Below are 19,759 nucleotides of genomic sequence, written 5' to 3'. Positions count from 1 at the left end.
TAATGTCTGAGTTGCTGTTTTTTTGTGTACAGTGCAGTGGGCTGGGCTAAGCTACTGTTTCATTAGCTGGTTTATGATCTATTCTGATGGACAACAGGTCCAAGTTAGTGTTTTGTGCAGCAAATCATTTGAAAAAAAAAAAAAAAACTACATGATGTTAATTGAAGCAGGGTCTGAAAGGGTTTACATGAGTTTTTGATCTCTTTCAGTTGTACTTTCACACATTAAATTTGTAAAACATGTTATTTAGATATTTAGTTTTTTGAGTTTTTAAGCTGTTTGTATTTATATCAAATACTGATTTATATCAAATACTGACTGATATTAAAATATCAGTCCTATGCTCAAGACAGTAGGAAGCAATAAATAAATAAATAAATAAATATTAGATATATCCAGAATGATAAACAGTGGAAAAGTATTAGATGTATTTATAGAAAAATCTCTCATAATAAAATGACACCTAAAAACAGACATCTAAAACATATATAAGAGAATAATTATTAACAAATACTCATGAGTATGTATGGCGTTACATTAATCCGTTTTTTTAGATTTAAAGATGATAACTGTGTTGTAAAGATGTGAGACAGTGAAACTATAACCCTACAATTACTTGGTCACTTGGTGCAGTGCACCTTGTTTTAGTTGTATTAAAATGTTATAAAAAAAAATTAAACGACTCTTTTACACTTTACAACTTAAAGTAAAAAAAATAAAAAATTAAACAAAAAAAGAGTCCCCAAACTTTTGACTGGCGCCTGAATATTCCGGCAGTCATTGTGAAGAGCAGAAGGTTGGTCAGGGACATGCTGGAAGGATGAGATTTGTTTCATTATGCGTCTTGCCTCAAATGGCCTGAGATACGGAGGAGGCTCGGTCTGTGTAATTTAGCTCTAGAGATTGCTCTGGTGATACATCAGTACAAATTAAGAATAATGTAAAAGGAGAGAAGGAAGATCAGATAAAAGAGGAAAGGAACATTGCTGTTATTCAAGTATTAGTTTGACAGAGATTGTCCCACTTTTAGGGGTTTCTATTATCACAAATGATTTCCACTTTATGATAAGCTGTAATTCTTCTTTTCATTTGCTGGTATGGGTCATCTTATACTGCTTCTCCTCTGATCTCTGCTGCTGCCTTTATTCAGAACACGCTTTACCGGAGAGGGGTATGTGCCTGGACCGAGTCATGCAGGATCAGGCCCTGGAGGTCCAGCAGCACTGGGAACGGTTCCGTGCTCATGCAGACAGTTGGCAGCAGCAGGTCAGCTGGGCTTTGGAGAAGCTTCAGGACCTGCAGGACTCCATACATCAGGAGCAGTCTGGTTTGATGGAGATGAAGATCATTGGGCAAAGGTGGCACTCAGATGGGCACCCTCTGGTTAGCTGTGAACTGGACGGTATTGAGGAGACCACTGTGAGTGAAATATTAGGGGGAACAACCTCAGTTAGATTTGCTTTTTGGTCTTACCTTGTAGGTGCATGTACGTTATTGTAAGAACAAACCAGAATCAGATGTATGAGATATGTATCAGATCTCATCACAACACATTAGCTGCAGATGACCAGACCTTGGTTAGAAAGGACAGTGGACATAGAATATTTAGTTCTCTGATGCATTCATTAAAAAGGTTGTAGATGCAAATATTCCAACAATCCTAAAATGCCATCAAGGGACCTACAGGTAATGCTTGCCACAGTTGATTACAAAGTACTCTATCATCAGCCAGAAACTACACAGGGATGTGTTTCCCAAATTCTTCATAAAGTTAAGAACTTTGTTAACTAGTACTTTAGATTGATTAATAATTGAAGAGTGTTTCATAAACCCTTATGTAACTAAAGAACTATGGGAATCGCTTGCACATTAACGAGTAATCTGACACCAGGGACGCCAAATTTGATGGAAAAAATTGCATAATCAATAATCATTATTATGTTTGTGGTTGACTCTTATATTATATTATATTATATTATATTATATTATATTATATTATATTGTAGTCTAATTGGGCACTATGGAATTTACCAATCAAACCCATGGGAATTAAAGCCATTAAACACAGAATGTATTTTTTCTTACATTATGTGTTCGTTCACTTGTTATTCGCTGGGATTAGTTGTTTTTCGGGAAACCCATCACAGGTTAGTTTTATGGGAGGGGTAAAAGGAAAAAACATAAGTCAACAATAAAGTTGGCAAGAGAACACAATGAAAAAACAAAGTTTAATTATTTGGGCACAGTAATAGAAGACGTGTTTGGTGTGAAACTTTCGGTCAAACAATTGGTCAGTTTTTAACCACTGGTTACATGTATTTCTGCTTAACAAGAATGAAAACCTGTAGCCTTCTAAATGAGGCAGATATGATGTGACACCCCTGGTATAAACACAGCTTTTGAACTTTTCACCAAATGCATCAAGCATGGAAGTGGAAATGCCATGTCATGGTTTGGGGCTGCTTTTCTGCAGCAGGTCCTTGCCAGACACTATACATTCTTTATAGTGTCAGAAGGGTGCATGAGGAAGATATGAGCTGAAGCTGAAACATAACTCTGAAAGAATTCTGCTCCACTCCAATGACTCTACTCCAGTGTGCAGGGAAGTGATACTTCAGGACCACCATTGAGAACCACTAGTGTATTGTGAAGGTGTTTTCAATGTGTATCACTAGTATAATGTGAAGGTGTCTTCAGGTACTTGGATCTGTGAATAAAATATCTGTTTGTTTACCAGAGCTTCAATGAAGGAACAGTAGAACTTCACCTGAGTGCGACAGATGTCAGTGTCAGTTTGGTTCCACCCCCTGACATCCAGCTTGCTCCAATCTCATCAGCATCACCTCTCAGCCCCGGTACACAAATGAAGATTTCAGAGGTGAGAGACTCATCAGTGCTCTATCACTCAGCGCTAAAAGATGCTGGAAATATGAATTTGCTAGTGAAAGGTCATGGCCATGTCTAGTAGAAAATCAGATGTCTAAATGCCATGTCAGCAGTGTACGGTGCCCACAAAATGTCACGTAAAATAATTTTGCTTGTCTACAAAGCAGTGAATCAGATGTGATCAGGGGCTGCTTGGACAGTAAATCAGCCGAACATTCTGGTACAACTACTTGACCTTTTCATTGTGTTCATATTTCATTGCTGGTAGGGCAGAACTGATTGTTTTTTAAAGGTAAAGTAACAGCACTCACGTCACACCCATCTTGCTTTGTTTGCACTTTGTGTCCTTGTCCAGCTTTTTGATGGGAGTGTGACTGTCACAGTCTTTTGGGGATCCGCTGGACCAAAATATTGACCTTCTGCATTGATCTGGGCTGCTAGAGGACATTGATAATTAAGCTTCTGCTTTCAGAGTGGCATCCCTGCATTGTTCTACACACAACGTGCAAAAAAGCCCTCAGATAAAAAGTGAATCTGCCCATTTTTGAAAACAATATTAGACTCAAACAAAAAACCCACAGATGTTTCCATAAGTCTCTAGGGATTTCATCACAGTGCTGTTAAGAACAATGAAAAAAACGTATCTGCACTGAATCGCTCTGATGAAACATGTCTGTCAAAGTCAAAGACGGGTGTGAAGTGCAGTAGGTCCATCGCAGTGGGGGAAATATCACAGGAAACTCTTCAGACAGACTGCATGATAATTGTGTCTGGACATTTTGCATTGGGCCTTTATCTCTGACGCACACTGTTAGATGTTCTCCCCCTTACACTCTACTTAGATGAAAAGAAACTTCATAACATTGTAGTTTCTCAGAAATCCAGGCTGATGCCATGTCCCCAATATGGTTATCTATTTTGAAATTTCAATCACTGCACTATTTCACATGAGATTTAGGACTTATCTCTCCCTTTGTTACTTTGCACAGAGTTCTGTTACCTTTTATTAACTCTTCACAGGGGGCAGTGATGAATCATCACAGACAGCACCTCCTAGATGCTCAAGATGATAACAGACCACTCTCCCAGGACTTCTTATCTGGTAAAGTGGGGTCAAAAACATGGGTATTTATTAGATCCTGCGCTTGTTCAGGCTGTTTCCATTTTTTTCATGCTGGAGTTGTGTATTATATTATTACGCTGGAGGGTATTATCACAGTGCTCAATGCCAAATAAAAAAAAAAAACATTATTGTTGTCTGAACACAATGGGCTGCTTTCTTGGAAATGTATTGTTATTATGCAATGTTATCTAATGGTGAATCACCACTGGAAATTATTTTTGTCTTGGCCATTTTATTTTTATTTAATAATTAACATGCCTTTTTATTTCATGCCATCACTTTTCAATCAATACAAACCTCTTTTTGTATTGATTTAAAAACAATGTTTAAGAGTTTAACGGTTTTCAAACTGCAGTAGTAGATATGATGATAATGTTGCTGCAAAACACATGAAGGATTTTATGTCTACTCAACAGCTTCTGTCCAGTCTCCATGGCAGAGAGCGGTCTTGCATAATGGCGTCCCTTACTACATTAAGTAAGTCATACTTTAACCTTTTTAATCTCACTATATTCTCAGTCACAGTGTATAGTCAATAGTCTAAACATGGTACAGTAATATTATCCACCATTGTCATACATTGTGTATACTGTATGTTTGTCCTGGATTTGCTAAATATGCTGATACATTTTCAGTCACGAATGGCAGACTACATCATGGGATCATCCACAAATGACTCAGCTTTTTCAATCAATGGGTGAGTTAAACCTTTAATTACTCAAAAGGACACAAAATAGCGTTTATGAGTATAGAGTTTATGGGTCGTTCTGTGAAAAGTGGACAATTTGCATCCACAAGACATTTTGAGACTGTTGTCTGATGGTTGATGTCTTAAGTAAGGCATTATTCCAACTGTGTTGAAAGCCATTTGTATTCATGTGGTCTTTAGCATAATGAAGTATATGTCTGTATTTTGGTTTTCTGACCCACTGACTCACTTCAACAGGCCCAATTAGGTACTTAAATATATTTTAACGGTTTCCTTATTTCTAAAACACTACTATTTAATTTAGCTTTTCCAGGCTAAATGTGATGTTTGGATTTTATTAAAACATTATTTTATTCTTCCTTTCTCATAAGTTCTGATCATTATAAGAGAACATAAAACACGTTTGTAAAAAATATAGGCCCATTTATCATCTATATATTAAATCTTAGTAATGACATAAAACTTTGCTCATGTAATGCAATTTGTTCTATTTTGGTAGTATAACTGTAAAGTATACTTACATACAGTATACTGTTTGTGTTTGAATGTTTTTATAGACCATTTCTAATGAATGCTTTGAGCTTTTTTTAATTGCACACATTACTGACACAGAAGTGTAAATGCACACATATAGTTTGTCTAGTCCTTGTTAATAAGTACAGCCAAAAAACAGGACTCTGTGTAACAGATAAATACCTAATGTCAGGGATATAAGCCCTCAGCACTGAGCACTAAGTAGAAATGTGTTTTCTGGAATGATGGTGCTCCATCCAATACTTTTGGAATGAGTTGTGGAGTTACTCATCCAACATCCTGTCCCCACTGACGCTCTTGTCGCTAAATGTAATCAAATCCTAACAGCAAAGATCTAATGAATTGATGCATAGTTGACCTTATAGTTGACATGTTACTCTTAGATATACAGTAAGTTCCTTTGTAGCTGCTGATGCCAAGCTGAATAAGCTGCACCAAATGTTTATTAAAATCCCACTGGACCTTATGAGAAGTTCTGGCACACTTTTCACATTCATTATTATATTTGTTACATTGAATTGCTAGTTTGAAGTGATATACTACCAAGGTGTGCTGTGATGTTACTATTTAAATCTAGGCAGATCATTACCAGTCAAGTGTGAATGAGTGTGTAGGTTCTGTTTATGTAGTAAGAATATTTTTTCTCATCCCTGCAGCTGATCTGGAACATGTGCGCTTCTCTGCTTACCGAACCGCTATGAAGAGCCGCAGAGTGCAGAAAGCCTTGTGTTGTAAGTTCCCCTTACCTTATTTCTTATCCTATCTGCTTTTGATTGTTTATCCAATCGGCAACCCCAGGAGGGAGATTAATACTTTATTGTTGCTTTAATACGGCACTGCAAAGTGATTAATTATAGTAGATGAAAATTGTTTCAGCCAGGCATTCCTCCATAGGCCATTTCTGCTGAGCATATTTGGTGGCCTTTATTGAACACAGCCTGCAACTGCTAAATCTCCCAGTCACAGTAGGGGTGTAAAGTGCTTTGGGGCCAAAAGGCAACTAATGACAACATTAGTGTAGCACAAGCTGTACAGAAATGGTGTTCTGTCAAGTGAGTTGGAAGGCGAGTGTTTGTTGTAATGGACCTTACAGGGTTGGAAAGGAGCTGATGGAACATATAATTGGTTGCAAATCTGATTCCAGATAGGAAATTAGTATCATTTTTTTCCCCAGCCTTTTGAGTTTGGAACTTTCATTACACGCCGGCAAATGAGTTATGCTCTGCTGCTTTCCATTAATATGCACTGAATGGATTTCATTAAAGATGTGTCCCTTGTGGGGCGAAGAATGAGTGAAGATGAAATCGTAAGTGAATACCGTCTGTCTCTTTCAGTGGACCTTTTGGAGCTGGCCATGGCTCAGGGAGTCTTTGATCAACATCAGCTATCTCATAATGGACATCTTTTGGAGGTTCCAGGCATCATAAGATGTTTATTTACAATCTACACTGAGCTTCAGCAGGTGCATCCAGATATGATCAACATGCCCCTGTGTGTGGACTTGTGTCTCAACTGGCTTCTGAATGTCTATGACAGGTGTGTATGAGATTTGATGAAGATGAAAATCAAAATCAAATTTATATTTTTTCCTCTTGCTCAAGAAGTAGTTGATCACAATCAAAAAATCCTCGTATGGCCTGCCTAATGTTTTGGAGATATACTGACCCAGTTTAGATTGGATCAGATTTATCCTATGCTTTCACTTTTTTCTACTTTCAAGATAGCTCCTTCAGGAATTGACTGTTCACTTGCTGTTAATATAAATAATATCCTTTACTTTACCTGTCAGTGGTGCTGATGTTCTGACTAATCAGTGCATATATGTGTGTGGTTTGTGTGATCTGGTCAAAGAAAGTAAAAAAAGTAAAAAAAATAAAAAAAATCTGGTCTTCAAAAGTTACCCCACTACAAAACTAAATTACATTGAATATTTAAACTTCAGCAAACATGCATTCGCTGACTACCTGTAGGGTAAGAAGGAACACTGTGTAAATTAGATTTTTTTGCTGAGCTATCGCTTTAAGACAAATCATATTATTACAGTATCCAGAAAATTCATAAAGATGAGCTCATGGTTTCAATCACAATTCTAATACATATTAAAATATGCTAATTCTCCTCAGTCTGAAAGGATTCTTTTTGATTTTGCCCTAAAGAAGATTTTCGATGCAATCTTTTCATGAGGTTATTACATGGTTGTTTCTCACCTTTATGGCAACAGTTTAAGATCAGATCCTCTTGTTTTTCGATGTGATGCACAGGGATAGAAGCGGAAAGATTCAGGTCCTGAGCATGAAGATTGGCTTGCTTTCTCTTTCAAAAGGACACCTTGAGGATAAATATAAATGTAAGTATTTCGCTGTCTTCAATAATGTTTCACATTCAGGTTATTATGGTTCCTGGAACTGGAAGGCAAGGGATGTTCGACAAATTACAGAATTAATTCACCCCCTAATTTGCTTTCTTGAGGCTGTGACACACGCACACATGGGCTCATGAATAATAGTCTGTGATTACAGTCAAATATCACTGATAGTCCTGATTCTTAGTGCTCTCCTCAGATCTGTTTAATCAGGTGGCTGGCTCTGCAGGAGTGTGTAACTCCAGGCAGCTAGCCCTGCTACTGCAGACCACCATACAAATCCCCCACCAGCTGGGTGAGGCTGCTGCTTTTGGAGGGAGCAACGTGGAACCCAGCGTCCGCAGCTGCTTTCAGCATGTGAGTGCAACACTGCCACTGTTCTGACTGTTCATCTAGGGATGCCAATATGCCAATTTTGTTTGGAACATGTAAATGGGATCATGATTCATCCAAACACACAAAAATCACTCCTCCAAAAAGTCTAGGACTGGCTGTGATGCTCTGAGCTAGAGCTAGGCAATATGAACATGAAGTTTTATCATATAATAACAATTATTTTTTACTGTATGGACAATATGTTCTTTTTTTTAGCATATCAACAGAGTAGCAACCCTAACTGTACAATTAATTACAAGGAATGGAACAACTACTGTTAAATTGGATGTATGAAGAAAACCTTAATATTTTTTTATGCTACATATTTGATAATATTAAGAATATTTTAAGAATCTGCCACTGCTGATGCATTTTGTCTGTGTCAAACATTGTCATAAATATCTTCAAATGTCAGGATACAACCTTTTTACCATATGCCCATACACAAAAAAAAAAAACACTAATTAAAGGGGTGAAAAAAGTACAGAAAATTCAGACCTTACCAGCATGTAAAAACCCTCCAATACTCCTATATACTTATATATATATATATATATATATATATATATATATATATATATATATATATATATTACTTTCTGTAAAAGGGTTTTTATGTGATGAATTAATAATGTACAAAAACATGATATTAAGAATTAAAAATTATGGTTTAAGCTAGAACTCCATAACATCAGCAAGGAGTTCAGTGATGATTCATTTGGTAACCCATGGTGAACTCAGTTCTGATATCTTGAACATTTGTTTAACATTACTAGCCTGTATTTGCCTTTTGGCTTTACTAAAAAATATGTTGCAGCCCTTTGTTGTATTAATATTAAAAAGGCCATAACCTAGCAATATATTGTACAACCGTCTAGACTTAAGAGAGATACTGCACTCCACTACATATTCACACACTCGAACATTTATTTTCAAAACTGCTTACAGGCATATCCGTTCTCAAGTGAGTTTTGTTTGTTTAGTCAGAGGAGTGCATCATTGTCATCTGTATTATCCTTCGGTATGAATTAGAGAAACATGATGATTATTGCTCTCCTCTACTCTCATAATGAACTGAATTTTAGTGACTAAAGTGTAGTGTAAGTGTGGAAGCAGATTTGCTCTGTGCTAAAGGACATTATAATTAAGAAAAAACATTTGCATTTTTTGAAGCAAAAACATGGTGGGGGCATTTCTTGCATATCTCTGTTGTCATAAGCTATAAAAGACTGAAGTGGTTCCAGTGGATTTATGCTCATCTGTGCCTGTAAAGCATTATGATGGAGCGCTTATGGCATCTAAAGCATCCACAGACATAATAGATTTTTAAATCTTCTCAATTCTTTCTGCTTCCACTGAAACTCCATCTCCCTTTACTGCTCTGTGTCTGCCACGCTGAAGACCCATTTTATTTAATGTCCCATGTAATGAAAGAGGTGGTTCTAATAGCCCTGCTCCATACTGGCCTGCTCTAATTGATTCATAAATGTGGTTACAGGGAAGGTGGTCCAGTGCCACAGGGAAAGACATACCACGTGTCTCATTCCCTCTTTAAAGGAAAATTGAGGGAAAAACAGCACTTTGATAATAGATGATTATGCCTGTAATGTGATGATTGTCCCATTGTTCCCTTCTTTTTACGCAATTTAGAGATTCCAAAGTTGTGAGTCTCTGTTATTTGCTTCTCAGTCTGATGGGGACTTAAGATCATCTGCACATGAGCCTATGGCCACTAAGCAAAGTATTGAATTTTGGAATGTGCAGCACCCCATTATTGAGGGGTGGAGCAGTGGATCTGTATTGTTGAGAGTTGAGGAGCTCCATCAAATGCCATTGTGGGGTTTGTCTAGTAGTAGCCTTTTAATACCCATACCGTATTTTGTAATTCTTTATTTTGAGAGACAGTGACAGTGAGAAATCCACATATACACATTTTCTAGTGTAATAAATTGGTCAAAGGTACAGCCGCAAACAGAAAATAACAGTGAGCGTTCTCCCCAGACCCTCTGCCGCACCGAATGCATAGGCCAAATTAACAAACAGAACAACCAATGAAATCACAACTAACTAAACCTAAAAACAACGACCAAACTAAAAAAAAACTACCCTGCCATCAAAACAAGAGAAAGGATAGACAAAACAAAATGGCAGTCACCCCCTACCTTCCCCAAAGACATATAATAAACTACAACAAGCCTAATAAGTAAATAGAATGAATTGGGTGACCCGGGTTGGGTTTTTCTCTTTTATATCTGCACAAGCAGGGACATGAAAAGAAAAATATGCCAGGGGTCTTAACATTGGGTATAACATGAAAATAATGTATAGAGAGGATGACAATGAATACATTTATACCCTAATAAAAGCAATACTTAAGCATAAAATTGTATTTCAACGGTATTTTTACCAAGTAAGAATGTTTACCTACATTACACCTTAATCAGTGTAACCATCTACTAAAGGAGGAAGGCTCAGGAAGACATCAGTGCCTTGTTTTATATTCTCCTTATAAACGGATATCAAATCCCGAAACAAATATTTATCTGGACATTCAATACTCTTACTTAGGTTCTACTATTGTAAAGAACACTCCAGATCACATTATGATAAAGTGCAAAAACATTTTAAATCTACTCCTGTTTACTTTTTACTGTTTTATTACCTATTGTTCTAATAATATACACTGATATCTGCCTCTGCTTTGCTCCAGGTTGGGAGTAAGGAGGCGATTGAGCTGGACCAGTTTGTAGAATGGATGCACCTGGAGCCCCAGTCGATGGTATGGTTACCAGTGCTACACAGAGTTGCTGCAGGAGAGACTGCCAAACACCAGGCCAAATGCAACATCTGTAAAGAAAGCCCTATGATTGGCTTTAGGTAAACTGGAGCTTATACCACTATATTTGCACTACTGTTATACGGGTTCTGTTTGTAATTAATAATAATAATAATTTTTGGGAAGGAGAGTAACATCATTGCAATTCTCTGTATATCCTGTACATATGCAGTATTGGCAATAAAACTTGACTGAGATTATATTTTATATAAAAGAATAGATGAGATTATGTCATGACAAGTGGTCCTTTTTCACTTAACTGCATGTTCTATTATAGATTTTATCAGCACCAATGCCATATAAAATATAAATAAGAGAGCAGCATTGAATAAAAATGATAAATCTGTTTATTTTTCAGGTATCGCAGTCTGAAACATTTTAACTATGATGTGTGTCAGAGGTGTTTTTTCTCTGGAAGAACCAGCAAGGGTCACAAGCTAAACTATCCTATGGTGGAATACTGCACCCCGGTGAGCATCCAGGATTATAATGCCTTTTAATCATCTTGGTATGTCTGCTATTTTGTTATATAGGCATATGTAGTGCCTTGTTTGTTAGTCATTTAGTATTTACTGGAAAGTCAGCATCAATTCATAGGTTTTGAGTTCATAATGACAAACATGCTGTTACCAATAATATACACTATATGTCCATTCTGATGAATGCATTCAGATACTTAAATTACACCCATTGTTGACCGATAAAGCCCCAAAGCACTCTGTGGAAAAGGAATGATGGTGCTCCATCCAATACTTTTGTGATCTTCCAAAATCATCATGGCAATGTTCCAAAATCTTTTAGAAGGCATTTCCTGGATGGTAGAACAGCTACTCTCAGCAATATAAACACTTTTATAACCTTTTATTTAGAAATAAACCATTAATTTGCAGAAGTCCCAACACTTTTGTCCAAATAATGTATATTATATTAAATATTTAAAAAATATTTCACTGTTTGCATGCATACTGATAAAAACAGTAAGACAGGAGGTTGTTGGTTTGGCAGTAGCATGCACCATAGTTGCTATGTTAAATTAATATTAAGGTCCAAGACGTTATATTTTTTTTGTACAAAAAAGAGCAGAAGGTTGCACTGTACAGACAGGTGCAATAAATAACCAAGTGGCCTATATACATTACTGATTTTACAAAGTAGTTTTATTTATAAGGCATACCCACCTTTAGGTTTTCTGTATTTTTAAAAATTACTACAATATATGATTTATAATAAGCCAAAACAACAGAACACAATTTCAGTGCTGTAAGATCAGCAGAGGCTATCAAGTGCTGTGCTGCAGTGTCATTTGAAAACACTCTTGTTTCAGACAACCTCTGGGGAAGATGTGCGTGACTTCACCAAGGTGCTGAAAAACAAGTTTCGGTCAAAGAAGTACTTCACCAAGCATCCTCGCCTTGGATATTTGCCAGTCCAGGCCATTCTAGAAAGTGATCTAGACTTGTGAGTATTAAAGACAATGATTTAATCTTCTATATTATATATTATATATTATTAAAAAGGCATCCATTGTTTTTATTGGGTCTTGTTTACATACTGAGCCATCTTTGATGCCAATGTCTCCAGTCAAAAAGAAATCTCCTCATCATTTCTATTCTAATGGTTATGTGCTACTTTGTCTTAATGACAGCATCAATCCTGTCAGATAAGATTTGCACCAGTCTTTTAAGTTTCTGTCTGTTTAAGTGACTCTTTCCTCTTTGTGTCCAAACATAAACATTCCCACATCCTACAATACCGGGCCATGTAATGCAGACAGCATTCTGGTCCAGTCAAGGCTGTCAGGCACTTCTTGCTTTCCTACCCATTCTTATTATAAACAAATGTGCCAATATTAGCCCACTGTTGTAATTAGACACTGGAGATGAAAAGATGGAAGGAGGAGAAAATGGGATGGACAATTGGTTGTTGTTTTTTAGTAAAACATACAGTATGGAGATGGAAATCTACACATTATACTGCAACCAGCCAGCAGAGACATTAGAACGTCTACAGTAAATAGGAACAACAGGTGAAATGCTGGGAGAAACAAACTATGATTAAAATCTTGTGGAAAACTGGAAAGGAACTTAGAGTCTGATGTAATTGTTACACAACTGTTAACCAAGTGTTGCATGCGAGAAACAATGCATGCAACCAATGATTTGTCCTATGAGCTTAGATAGAATCAGTTTTGCTTCAAGTGTACCAAGAGGTGCACAAATATTTTTCTTATTCTTTAATATTATAGATTCCTTATTTTGTTGTGATTATATTAAGTTATACATTTTTTGCTAATATTCATCTCAAGCTTTTCAGTATGATTATGTATTTGTTCTCACTGACATTACACTATCTCTGAGCGCCTGTTAGTGATAGAGTTGGTTTTGAATGAAGAAATTATATATTCTTTGCTCCTCTTGGACAAGAAATACAAGGAGGCTTCTGTTCACATTATTCTGATTCTTATATTTTTGTGTCAACAAAAATAGAATAGAAGCAGTGGTCTCCTACTATGGCTTGCCGTTTAATTACAAAAGCAATCTCTGGTCTGCGTTTAATGACATCAGCAGGCAAATGAAGACAGGACATTTATCACTCGCTCAGATGTCTTTAATTGGAACCACCTGCTCTCTCCATCTCTCTCTACACTGCTCTCATAATCGTCTGCCATTTTCTCACAGCATACTAGCTATTTTATAAACAGTTTTTTTTTATGACAGGAGCCCTCGTTAAAAACACAACTTGGTATATGCTAGATGGAATGGGTTAATAAATGGTGTGTTACTTTGGCTGATAAGCCCTCTAGCTGCTTGCCTGAATCTCGCCTAATGATGTTTTCCTGCTCTGTTGACTTCTCCTGCAGCCCAGTCACACTCCTGAGCATGTGCCCAGAGCACTATGAGTGAGTATTTATACCCACAGCTATTTATTATCACGTCCATCCTCCATCCTAACATTTAACACCAAATAAACAACTACCAGTGATATAATTGAGTAAGTAGAAGGGCTGTGTTTACGTAAATGCTCTTATAAAAGACCAATAATGAATTAATGGATTTCTATCAGGATATCCACTACAATAGATTTTAATTTCATTATGTTCAATGCCTTTCTTGTTTTTGTTGTTCTTCTTGCAATCTGCATGTAAAGTATTTGTATAAACGTTTCAGTGTAAGCTTCTCTACAGTGGAACAAAACATTTTGTTCCCTTTCTGTGGATTTTCCCTCAAAACGTCTGCTTTCTGGTGCATCTTGTAAGCTTAGCTGTGACAGCAGCTGAAAAATGAAGGTAATATCACTGTAATACCAGAAATACCAAATGTGTCTGTAGATGTGCAGCAGTTTTAGGATTGGAAAGGTTACTTTCAAAAGTTTCTCTGTGAAATTATTATTATGAATCAATAGTGTGATCTAAGGGATTTCAATGTTATAAGTAACACGAGTTCAGAACTTTGTAGGACAAATAAAAAATATAGTGAACAAAAAGTGTTAAACCAGCTAGAATATGTTTTATATTTTACATTATTCAAAGTAGTCACCTTTTGCTTTGATTGCAGCTTTGCACATGCTTACTATTCTCTCAGTTGGCTTCATGAGGTAGTCATCTGGAAAGAATTCCAATAGGTTCCCAGAGATACTTTTTTTCTAAACAATGCCAACTGGGTTTAAGTCAGGGGATTGTGAAGACCAAACCATTTTTTTTTGTTAACTACATTATTCCATATGGGTTTCTTCATAGTTTTAAATTAAGAATTTCTTCAGTATAATCTACAATTTAGAAAATGATTAACTGAAACTTTGCTAGTATATAATTATAAATCCGTCAACAATCCGAGGTCAACAAAAGGGTTTGTGTCTTCTGGTGAACGGAAATGGTTGTACTGGCTATGGCAAAAATTTGATTTGATTTTCTGCTTTAACGATCTTATTTCAGCTTTACAATTTCTTGTTTTTCACACATAGGCAGCTCTCTGGTTTCCATGTTGTTTACTCCTCTAAGCATAAATGCATAGTCTGCACAGGCAAAACCAAAACCAAAGGGTGCGCACAAACATTTACACAAGAATTGGATTTAAAATTAGTCTAATAATGTACACCAATAAAGCCTGAGTTTAGGCCTGTTTTATGATGGTGGTTCTCATCCAACTAGCCCAGCCAAAGCCAGACTAAAACAAAGAACTGTAGCATAGCATCAAGAAGAGTGAGTGAGTCATTTCTTGACATTTCTGCTTGTGGTCAATGACAGCATGCCAATCTGTCTCTCACTGTGACTTTAGGACCGTCTGCCAACGCAAATTACTAACCTCTCCAAGCCAAACACGATAAATCTCCTCAATTTCTTTGAACAGGATTTGAGCACCTGTCATACGACTGATTGATAGTGATTCAGACCTGTTCTTTTCCTGTAAACTGTGGAGACAGAAGGATTCTTTAAATAATGTACCTAAAACATAGGTGTATTTACAACAAATAGTTCCTCCTAACACTTGAACGAAAGAATCTCCCAGCACACTGTAACCTAATGCTGCCTCTTTAAAAACATGTTTGTGCGCAAGCTTGTATCTATTTGGAGTTTTAATTCAATCCCACAGCTTCCAGTTGGCAATAGAATAATCTTTGCTGGCAACAGTAGCTTTACTTAATTTTACTTTAATTTAAAATTGAATGTGGCTGAGAAGTGTTGGCAGTGAGCCTGAGGCCATAATTTTGTTTCAGCTCTTGCAATATTTCCAAAAAGATCTAAACATTGTGTGCTGGCAATGATTTAATGCCATTGTATCAATGGACTGAAGAACGCACATGATTCAAATGTACAGTTGTGGTCAAAAGTTTACATACACTTGTAAAAAAACATAATGTTATGGCTGTCTTGAGTTTTCAATAAGTTCTACAACTCTTATTTTTCTGTGATAGAGTGATCGGAACACATACATGTTTGTCACAAAAAACAGTCATAAAATTTGGTTCTTTCATAAATTTATTATGGGTCTGCTGAAAATGTCACCAAATCTGCTGGGTCAAAAATATACATACAGCAACATTAGTATTTGGTTACATGTCCCTTGGCCATTTTCACGGCAACTAGGCGCTTTTGGTAGCCATCCACAAGCTCCTGGCAAGCTTCAGGTCGAATGTTTGACCACTCTTCTTGACAGAATTGGTGCAGTTCAGCTAAATGTGATGGTTTTCTTGCATGAACCCGTTTCTTTAGCACTGTCCACATGTTCTCAATGGGGTTTAAGTCAGGACTTTGGGAAGGCCATTCTAAAACCTTAATTCTAGCCTGGTTTAGCCATTCCTTTACCACTTTTGATGTGTGTTTTGGGTCATTGTCTTGTTGGAACACCCAACTGCGCCCAAGACCCAACCTTCGGGCTGATGGTTTTAAGTTTTCCTGCAGAATTTGGAGGTAATCCTCCTTCTTCATTATCCCATTTACTTTCTGCAAAGAACCAGTTCCACTGGCAGCAAAACATCCCCAGAGCATAATACTACCACCACCATGCTTGACAGTAGGCATGGTGTTCCTGGGATTAAAGGCCTCACCTTTTCTCCTCCAAACATATTGCTGGGTGTTGTGGCCAAACAGCTCAATTTTTGTTTCGTCTGACCAGAGAACTTTCCTCCAGAAGGTTTTATCTTTGTCCATGTGATCAGCAGCAAACTTCAGCCGAGTCTTAAGGTGCCTTTTCTGGAGCAAGGGCTTCTTTCTTGCACGGCAGCCTCTCAGTCCATGTCGATGTAAAACACGCTTGACTGTGGAGACTGACACCTGTGTTCCATCAGCTTCCAAATCCTTGCAGACCTGCTTCTTGGTGATTCTTGGTTGACTCTTGACCATCCTGACCAATCTCCTCTCGGCAGAATGTGATAGCTTGCGTTTTCTTCCTGATCGTGGCAGTGACACAACTGTTCCATGCACTTTATACTTGCGTATAATTGTCTGCACAGTCGCTCTTGGGACCTGTAGCTGCTTTGAAATGGCTCCAAGTGACTTCCCTGACTTGTTGAAGTCAATAATTCGCTTTTTCAGATCCACACTGAGTTCCTTTGACTTTCCCATTGTAGCTTTTGTAGCTGAGTCTAATCACTGGGTCAAATGAGCCCTATTTAAATGGGCTCATGAGAAGTCAACAGCTGTAGTCAATCAGAATCACTTACAAGAAGTGAAGAGGCCATGACATGAAGCTAATTTGATTGACACAACTCGCTACATCACCAAAATTGACAAATTTTGTTGCTGTATGTATATTTTTGACCCAGCAGATTTGGTGACATTTTCAGCAGACCCATAATAAATTTATGAAAGAACCAAATTTTATGACTGTTTTTTGTGACAAACATGTATGTGTTCCGATCACTCTATCACAGAAAAATAAGAGTTGTAGAACTTATTGAAAACTCAAGACAGCCATAACATTATGTTTTTTTACAAGTGTATGTAAACTTTTGACCACAACTGTACCTGAAATTGCCTTGCAGGTCCATATGCGTGCAGCAGACCAGTTCCTAGGCAGTGGAAGCAGTGGACAAGAAGGAACAGGCACTATCCATCTGTCTGGCCTCTCTGGAGTAAGAAACAAGCAGCTAGCTGGTCACTGCCTCGAAATTACTCCCTGACTGCAGCTCTCTCCTACTTTTTTTCTGCTGGCAAGAAAAACCATATACCCAATTGTGGACAGAAGGCTATAATTTACTGTAAATAAAACTGTACATCTGTTGACTGCGAAACCATCAAAAAATGTACTTGTTTTGTTTCTGTTTGGACTAAGTCATAATACATAAGTGTATAATTAATTTTATATTCACAACTATTTCTACTATGTTTTCCCTACGTATTGTATGATTGTGTCTTTGTTAAGCCTGACTTTCTTTATGTACTTGGCTTTTTTTGTTGTTGTACCTAAATACCAACTCTGAAAGGTACATGTACCTGATATGAATACTATTTAACAATGAGGAAAGGGAGTTTTTACTTTGTGTGAATGGCCTTAATTTATTTGTGAATTAGCATTTATCTAGTTATTTTTGTGCTACACAATGCTAGAAACTTCACCTACGTTTTTTTCATAAACACAGCTGGGCTTATTATCAGTATGCAGATGAGATCGAGGCAGGCTAGGAGACTGTATAAAGCCTTTTGTGAATGACAAATGGAGCACGAAGAAACTTCTGGAATATTAAGAGACAAAGAGAGAGAGAGACATCACCAAGACTTCTGAAGAGCTATGTTCTGTTGTTAATATCTCTACTCAAGTACAAACATTCCTGCATAGCTACCAGATCATAAACAGAAGCTGTCTACCACAGGCCAATCAGGAGTAATCATATGTTAAGAATCAACCTCTGACAGAAAACACAGCAATCCTGCAGGGTATCAGCACTGTAGGGAATCATATCTAGTACAATACTGCTGGTCTTTGATAACACTATTTCTGCAGTAGATCCTGCAGTAGGCATTAGTAGGGGATAGTTCCTACAGAGCAAATTACACACCAGTTTCAACCACCAAAGGCCTGATATTCTATTACAAACTCAATCTTCATTAATAAAATGCAGAATAAACTGTCAGCTGTCAAGTTTAAAAAATGAACTTCCTACAATTTAAAGATATTTTTTGAAAAAGAATAACCAGAGGCATACACATCCTCTGTATCTCAGCATGGCTGTACATCTTTCTTGTCAATTGTTTTGGTGAATGCAACATAAGGTAATTTAGTTAAATTGTTTGCAGAACTTTCATCAAAGCTGTCACAACCTCGTCCCACATGGTAAGAGTTCCCTACAGCTCTTATGACTAAACCGGTTTATGTTTCTCCTTGAGCTTCTTAGCAGATGATAACCAGCCCATATCTAAAGGCACTAAATGTTCTGTAAGCCTTAATTACATGTAATAAATGGACCGTATGAAATAGAGGTAATAGGCAGGCAAAATGGGGTTGCAAGGTCACATATAAATTGGGCCATCATGTAAAACTGGCCAGATAAGGCTGTAGCATCATAGCTATTTAAAAATTCACAGCCAGTCACAATAAGTGCTCATGCATTTTTGCAACGACCTAACTTCACACATAATAACATATTTGATTGATCTGAGGTTGCTATGATATGGTAAATGAGGACAACATGATGTGATAAAGCAATTATATATAAGCTTACCAACACAGCAAAATGTTTCCAAACAATGTTTTGGCCGGCTCTTTCAAATGAAAAAAGTTGGAATTGAAAGAGAAATTTAGATTTTTGTGAAAGTCAATTTAGGAACAGGCCTGTTTCTTAACATTGTGTCGTAACTCAGATGGGAACCTACTAATAACTTTCATAATTTCAAAAATAATTATACTTTTCACATTTTCTAAGCAAATTAGTATTTAAGTGATCCATGTTAATGTATTCTTGCTATAGAATTGCAACTATTCTAACTATATAGTATCCCTGTCTGGACACTGTCTAGCTATAAATAAACTAATGTTAGACCTCACACAATCTACAAGCCTCAAACAGGAGCCTGTAATGTTGCAATACCTCTAATAATGTTTACTCAGACTTCCCAAATGTTCCCTCCATTCCACCATAGTCAATAAATAGTTATATAGAAAAAAACCCATTTGAGATCATAAAAAACTACACTTATACTAATTAATGCATTCTAAATTATATAAAACTATAAGATTTGATTGCTTTTGTATGTTTCCCCGTTTTATGTTATGTGCCAGTTTTGTCCACTACTTTTATTTTGTGGCCTGAAAACTAAACTAATTTCACTCAAAACCCATACCCTTTATCAGATAGAACTGGAAGTAGCCTTAAATGGGGTAAAGGCAATTTAAAGCCTAAAGAAGAACTGCTAATGCCACAGCTGCAGATTAGGGCCTGTTTACTGAGAGCAATATAACCTACATCAGGGGTGTCAAACTCATTTTGGCCGAGGGCCAC

General features: G+C 37.0%; 1 protein-coding gene across 2 annotated transcripts; it reads left to right on the top strand.

Moving 5' to 3' along the window:
• The first annotated feature begins 1,123 nt into the window (after positions 1–1,123).
• On the top strand, positions 1,124–18,677 carry LOC103045057 (utrophin). 2 transcript variants are annotated; one of them, XM_015606503.3, is made up of 14 exons: positions 1,124–1,419; positions 2,738–2,878; positions 3,907–3,988; positions 4,426–4,486; positions 4,645–4,706; positions 5,909–5,983; positions 6,587–6,788; positions 7,514–7,599; positions 7,814–7,971; positions 10,700–10,866; positions 11,184–11,295; positions 12,150–12,283; positions 13,686–13,724; positions 17,306–18,677. In XM_015606503.3, the coding sequence occupies exons 1-14, from the start codon at positions 1,174–1,176 to the stop codon at positions 17,334–17,336; spliced, it is 1,596 nt and encodes a 531-aa protein (XP_015461989.3). In that variant the 5' UTR covers positions 1,124–1,173; the 3' UTR covers positions 17,337–18,677. The 2 variants fall into 2 exon arrangements, with proteins under 2 accessions (XP_015461989.3, XP_022528707.2); XM_022672986.2 differs by lacking the exon at positions 13,686–13,724.
• Positions 18,678–19,759: the final 1,082 nt, after the last annotated feature.

This window comes from Astyanax mexicanus, chromosome 14 (genome assembly GCF_023375975.1).
Source record: "Astyanax mexicanus isolate ESR-SI-001 chromosome 14, AstMex3_surface, whole genome shotgun sequence".
Lineage (NCBI taxonomy): Eukaryota > Metazoa > Chordata > Actinopteri > Characiformes > Acestrorhamphidae > Astyanax > Astyanax mexicanus.
The sequence above is the reverse complement of the archived record's forward strand: the minus strand, read 5'-3'. Positions and strand labels throughout refer to the sequence as shown.

Coding starts and splice junctions, on each gene's coding strand:
- LOC103045057 (XM_015606503.3), top strand. CDS start 1,174: ATGTGCCTGGACCGAGTCATGCAGGATCAGGCCCTGGAGGTCCAGCAG. Junction 3,989..4,425: donor CTCCCAGGACTTCTTATCTG/GTAAAGTGGGGT, acceptor TCTACTCAACAG/CTTCTGTCCAGTCTCCATGG. Junction 10,867..11,183: donor AGCCCTATGATTGGCTTTAG/GTAAACTGGAGC, acceptor TTTATTTTTCAG/GTATCGCAGTCTGAAACATT.